This window comes from Protopterus annectens, chromosome 7.part0 (assembly GCF_019279795.1).
Source record: "Protopterus annectens isolate FY-2018-M chromosome 7.part0, PAN1.0, whole genome shotgun sequence".
In the NCBI taxonomy this organism is placed as follows: domain Eukaryota; kingdom Metazoa; phylum Chordata; order Ceratodontiformes; family Protopteridae; genus Protopterus; species Protopterus annectens.
In genome coordinates this window covers 817,298,033-817,304,796 of record NC_056739.1, presented here as the reverse complement: position 1 = coordinate 817,304,796, position 6,764 = coordinate 817,298,033, and the positions used below count along the sequence as shown (strand labels likewise).

General features: G+C 39.5%; 1 protein-coding gene across 1 annotated transcript in view; it reads left to right on the top strand.

The window, feature by feature from the left end:
• The window catches only part of LRCH4 (leucine rich repeats and calponin homology domain containing 4), a 1,419,989-nt gene extending 1,415,819 nt beyond the window's left edge, over positions 1-4,170 (top strand). The window contains exon 19 of the mRNA XM_044077349.1: positions 2,876-4,170. Coding sequence (XP_043933284.1) covers positions 2,876-2,992 — 117 coding nt within the window. The 3' untranslated portion in view covers positions 2,993-4,170. The remainder of the gene's footprint in view (positions 1-2,875) is intronic.
• The last annotated feature ends 2,594 nt before the right edge of the window (positions 4,171-6,764 follow it).

The window sequence follows — 6,764 nt, the reverse complement described above, 5'->3', positions numbered from 1 at the left end:
CCATCTAATCCACCTGCACTAGACTAGAACTGCTGCACTTTTAAAGATTGACTCATATTGTTTGTGTGGTTTAAGAAACAAAAACTGAAGGCAGTGGAGTTAACTAGTAGGAACCCATTTTTCTTTTTTATATATTTGGTTTTCAGTTCCGTTATTTACAAATTATCGGTGGCTAAAATTTATAAACGAGAGTGCTAGTGAAAAGCCTGAATTATAATTCCAGGAGAAAATGTCAATTAATCTATCAGCCAGAACAGGACTGACTAGATAAATTATATATTTTCTGTTAGTTATCTACTTTAATTAATGCAACATGCATTACATTTAAAATATCTGTAGTAAAAAGAATATATATATATATATATATATATATATATATATATATATATATATATATATGCATATATTTATATTTTGCAAGGTAAATGGTACAAATCCTTGAATTTGAAAATCAGATTGGGTCCATTACTGGGATGTCTGGATTTAAATGGATACTGTCATCATTCTAGTCACCATTTTTCTATCTGGCTGTAAAGTCATCCACTGTCCGTATATGAAATCAATTAGTCCTCTTCAGCCAGGTTCATCAAGTGCATGACAATATGAAATCATAATTTGAGGTTAAAGGTTAACGATTCACTCATTTACAGCTCCTCCACTTCTCCTACATCCGGTTCCACCCTAGTTGTATTATGTGGATTGTCATCCCACTTTTCTATTTGAAAAGGAATGAAGAAAATCCGACAGTTTTTGTGCTTTCATTTTTACACACCTGCTCTGTAACGGAGTGGCTTGCATGCATCACTGCTTCATTCGCTATCACTTAATGACGAAACTGGAAAACGCAGGTAATGTGTGATACCTTGTATTGGACAAACCAAGGCTTGACAGTGGCATTCAGAATCCTCACTGGTAGAATTCCACTATGTAGCATGTGTTACTGATGTTATTATGCCTTGTCTGAAGTCCTAGTCCATGCATGTATAGCTTGTTAGTACACAAATGACTGTTTTCATTGTTATGGATTGTCAAACTAAACTTATACTAAAGCAACATATATTTTCCATCATGCATTTCATTTATCACTGTTTGTCTTTTTTTGGAATGCATATTGATTTGCCTTTGAATTCATTAATGTTGATGGAGGTCTTTAGGTCTTTATTAGTTTCTTTTCTCGTCGGTGCATGTAGCCATAAAGATCCTATAAATAAAATAAATTCTTAGGAGTGCATTTGGATGAACTGACAAGGCAGTGGATGACATAGTAAATGTTTCCACTACATACTCATTTATTTATTAATTAACTAAATTAGTTAAACATATTTGACCTAAAAAAAGTTGAAACTGCAGCAACTCCTAAAAGGCAGCAACTCCAATTAATGTTGCCTTACTGGTGTGAAGGGATAAAGCATTGCCTGTAGCCCAAATGATCTAGATTCAGACAGCGGCTTGGGCACTTGATGGCACAGCCAGGGAGAGTGATTGTGTCCATCCTGGGGGGGTCAGCATGTTGAGGAAGTGATGGGTGGTACAGTACTAACGTCCATTGCATGTTTGACCTATGGGCTGTTGTGGGGAGTTACTGCAAGGAGATTAGGCAAAACGAAAACCTCTTGAACCACCCTTGATGGCTGCCTACAGGATAGCACCCCCCCACACACTGTGTCTCCCGGGGATGGGAACTGAATGAGCTCAGGTGTTGGAAGGGTCTAATGATTGGCAGACAGTGGAGGCAAAGAAACAAACAAAAAAAGCTCCAGTTAAATCATACAGGCAAATAATATTTAACTGAAAATTTAAGAAATCTCGAAGCAGTTGGTTTGTCTATGCTATACTCCAGATAGCCACTCTTGTAAAGATGGAACTTAAAAGACCTAAAAAAAAAGTAATCATGGGAATCAGTCATCTAAACCAGGGACTGTAGCTACTTCATCAGGACCAGTGCATATGTCTCCATTCAGGTTCATGGAACCACCAGTAGCCCTGCTCTGATGAGCTGTGGTGTCTAACTTCGGTACAGTCTCTCCGACCTAAGCGGTGAACGGCATGCTAAGTGCAGACTAAGATTTTAAAGATGCTTCTGATTGAGACTGATTACCACTCAGCTCTGCAGTGAAGGTGGTTATAAAATATAATCACTTTCATACCATAAAAACACTACAAGTGAAGGAAATTTGTTCAGTATGGTTTCTCATGGTTGTTGGGTCACTAGAATGGTGGCAGTGATCCATTCTGTAGCACTATTAATGTGAGTTATATTAGTGATTCGTGCCACATAACTGGTGGGAGGAAGTAACTACTGGCCAGCTTGTCTTGAGCATGGAGGATCAATGATGTTGTGCTGCTAGGTGGCCACCCATCGGAAGATGGGGAGCACTGCATCCATAAAGCATTGAGGGGTAGTTTTGACAGATTTCTGTGAGAGAAGTGTGTAAATACACACACTATAATAGTGGCCTGAACCATAATGTTCAGCTCTTATTCTGCAGTGGGGCAGTGAGTGGGTATATCAAGCTACTTGTGGCCAGTGTAGGGGAAGGAGAAAAATATCAATCTGTGTCAACAAGAAATGTGATGTCTGGTTCCTTGTCTCCTTTTCCAAGAATCCTAGCCATTGGGAATTTCATGTGACCCCTAGTTATTTCTCTATTTGTTCTATTTATGTTAACAGTATTCCATGGGATATACTCTCTAGTTGTGTGTGCGTCGGATCTCAGTGCCTGCAATCCTCTTGTTCTGCTTACCTTGCATGTTCTGTTCACTGTTACCTAGCTCACATGACTATTGGATATTGCACCTGCCATTAGCCAAAAAAATGCTTAAGTCTCCACTGCTCTACTTGCATGATCTCATTGTGACTTCTGTTTTTGCCTAGGAAAAGCTTTGCCAGTCTCAGCACATTCTGGATGATGAAAGCCTTCTGAAGGTGGCCACAACTGTGCAAGCCCTCACAGACTTATGTGGATCAGCACAAAGGAAATTCACAGTCTAGTAGGAGTTCTAATGGTGCCATCATCTGATGGATTAGGGGCTTATGTACTCCTTCATCCCACTGCAGGTTCTCCCTCTACCATCTGAACTAACTGAACAGAAGATTGTAGACTAAGTGTCAGTATGTGCTGGAGAGCTGCCATTTCCTTGTCAGCAGCCAGAAACAGACTTCAAAAACAGATGTGGACTCAGTGGATATCGGACAATGAGCATTTTCTGGAAGCACTGTTATGGATGCATGAATATATTTTCACAAATACAAGCAAATCCACTCTTTCCAGCTGGTAACAAGTTTGACTACTGCACCCCCCCCCCCGAAAAAAAAAAAGTAAAGATAAGAATTACAGAATTTTCTGGCTGACAGATGAGTACATTGAGCTAAAACTTGATGTTTCCCTGCACTGCCGCATCTCGAAGAGGATAATTTGCTCATTTAGTGCCAAAGAGAAATCAGGTTTCTGATTCATTGCTTCAGACTCTGGAAAATGGGAATCCATACTTGGGGCTGGACTCTGTCTGTTAAGCTACATGCCTTTTTGTGTTACCACAAAGCATTGTTTACATGCTGAACATCTTTAATGAAGTTGTAGGTGAGGAGAAAGTCTACAGGAGTTCCACTTGCCTAACAGATGGAGCCCATATCTGTGTCCCTTTCTTCCAGAACATTCAGCAGTAGACTTTTAATTCTGTGGAATTGGGTGCAAATACAACAAAAGAGAAATTCCACTGTCTGACAGAGGGATGTAGTTGAACTGCTTGGCTGTACCCATAACTGAATTGCCATAATCAACCTACTTGACTTTATTAGAAAGATTTGTCATAAACTTGATCTGAGTGAAAAAATGCACAAGTGTGAATACAAATAAAGTCTGTATGTAGAGTCATAAGACATTTGGATATTATGTGTAATCACCGTTTAATTTTTCCTAGCTAAATCACCAGTGGAACAAAAATATTGAGTTTTCAGTATTATTAGCTTACATTCTTGAAAGATTCCTGGCAAAGACCAAGCACAACTGATAAGTATCATACCAGAAACTTCTGTCTTTATTCGACTGCTGTTATTGTTGTTGGTTGACTTAGCTTAACTTTATTACATATTTCTTGCCCTTCTTGTCAGGTTGTATGTTTGTGTGTGTGAGATCATCATCAGTTATTAAACCAGTACACTTAATCTGACCATCGGATCTTTAAATAAATGAAGTTGCTCTCTTTTCTTGTTTTAGATATATTCATATATTTTGCATATTTGCTGTCTGCCCCTGAAAATCCTTCATTGCTTTTGCAGTCATCCGCCCTTTTATTTCCAGCACTGATTGTGCAACGTCCCTTCTTTTTTTTTTGGGGGGGGGGAGTAGTTGTCTTATGACTCAGCCTGAGATGTTATTCCCCCAAGGGCTAGACATTCTGTAAAGAGGAGTGCTACACTGATTGTGCAACGTCCCTTCTTTTTTTTTTTTTTTTTTTGTGGGGGGGAGTAGTTGTCTTATGACTCAGCCTGAGATGTTATTTCCCCAAAGGCTAGACATTCTGTAAAGAGGAGTGCTACACTGATTGTGCAACGTCCCTTCTTTTTTTTTTTTTTTTTGTGGGGGGGAGTAGTTGTCTTATGACTCGGCCTGAGATGTTATTTCCCCAAGGGCTAGACGTTCTGTAAAGAGGAGCGCTACAAATAAATCTGTTTGCCACATTTGGAACCTTTGTAGCTCTTGCTTTCCTTTATTTTCTCCCTGTGTGGGTAAAGGTTTTGAAGTTGTGCACCCCCACCCCACGCATAGGTTCATAGGAAGGTACTAGGCTATCAGCCCAAGGACCCTATGTAAGCCTAGCCAACAAGGTTTCCTGGCTTACGCCACCCAAGAAAGTTATTTTCCTGTGCCCCTGTCGAGCAGAGACACAGAAGTGATCCCCGGGGTGTATCTCCTATTTCCCATCCACTCATCAAGATTTTTCTTGAAGAGTGCTAATGAGGAACTTTGCTTGACATAGATGGGTAGCTTGTTCCAGAGTATGGGAAGTCTCTGGGACAGGAATCTATCCCTCCAGCATGTCCTGTTTATTGTGGTGACAAGGTTTAGGTCCCTAGAGCAGCGTGTAGCTCGGAGGGATTGGGATTTCTTTAAGTGGAGCATGTCCAAAAACTCTGGGTTTGACATAGCTTTATATGTTAGGCAGAGATCACCTCTGAGTAGGCGATATCCTATGGAGTAAAGCTATGAATATATACATGCACCCATCTAACTGTATTCCTTTATAGTTGAGGAGTTCCCCAGACTCATAGTTCCGGTTCACTAATAAGCTTGGTTGTAGATGTGAACGTTGTACACTGAACACTGTTCATACCTACCTTGCCTTGACAACAGCCTCTCTTTTTATTCACATCACCTTCATTGGCACCCACAGTAGGTGCTTGGGCATCCCAAACTTTTACATTTCAGTCACTGCCAATGTTGCTGCATCAGTACTAATGAGCAGGAAAAACTACACTTTGGCATTACATTCTTAATTCCCACCAAGAAGTAAAAGCTACCTAAATGATTCATTCTTTAGTAGAGTTCCTGTCATGTCATTGATCATAGCTTTGTCAAAGGCAAATCGAGCATGAGCTGAAGCTGCTTTGATGAGCAGTGGCAACAATAATTTAAAGAAAGAGCACCCATATTCACTCTTTTTCAGAAACAAAAATAAATGACTCTCTCAGGTAGATTTTTGCATTATTTTTGTTACTCTCCGAGAATTGTTTTTAAATTTCACTGAGGAGTATCCCCAGTGGATGTGGGAAGGGCTACGTGATATTCCATATTCATATTTTTATGCTAATGAGGCATCCAGAATTTTGGCTGCATGTGCTTACTTTTCATGAGCCTTTGTATGAATTTTCATTACCTTCCAACTGAGAAGCATGCATAGAGGGAAAGCGTGAGATGGCTATTGTGTTTTCCTGACTTTCTACTTCCTCCTCAAGTTAGTCTGATCTTGGAGTTTGGGAGAGAGATTACAGCTATGTTCCATTATAATCAATAAGCAGCCCCCTAATGTCTAGTTCTGCTTCATAGTTTAGGGTGTGAGGGCTTTACCGCTGTATAAAATATATTAGTGTGAAGTTTGACCTTCAGAGTTCCTCTGCTAACCTGCCAAGGTTTCAGATATTTTGGGGTTGAATAATTTGGTGTCAGTTAGACAAGACACAAGCATTCATACTGGAACCACAGAAACGGAGTGACCTTCCCCTCTTTTGTTGTGAAAAATGCCTTCAAAAATGTAAAAGCTGAACCTTCTAAAATGAACACAAGACATGTAATGGTTGTAGGGAGTATTTATAATCGGCACTGTTTTAATTGCATATTGATTTTCATATAACATCTGAAATGTTTGACATGTCACCTAAGCAAAATAACCTCACAGATGCTGCAAAGTGCAAAACCGACAAACTTTTGAGCAGCAATCATAAGGAAATGAAACTCCAATCAACCTTTTTTGGTTTAGCAAACTTGCCTAAGGCCTGGCATGAACAATTTGTAGACGCTACAAGGATGTGTTCCTGCTGTCTGTGTTTCTATGTTGTCAGGTAAACCCCACTATCTTTATTTCAAAAATCGCTTTCAAATTTATACTTTTTGAATGTGACATATGGGTTGCTACATACTATTTTAAATAATTCAGGATATCCTTTCAGGAATTTCCAATTGCTGTTGATGATGTGCATAATTTCATAAAAAATTGTACTGTATTCCACAGTGAAAGAATTCTGGTGTTTAGCCTTCAGTCAGACA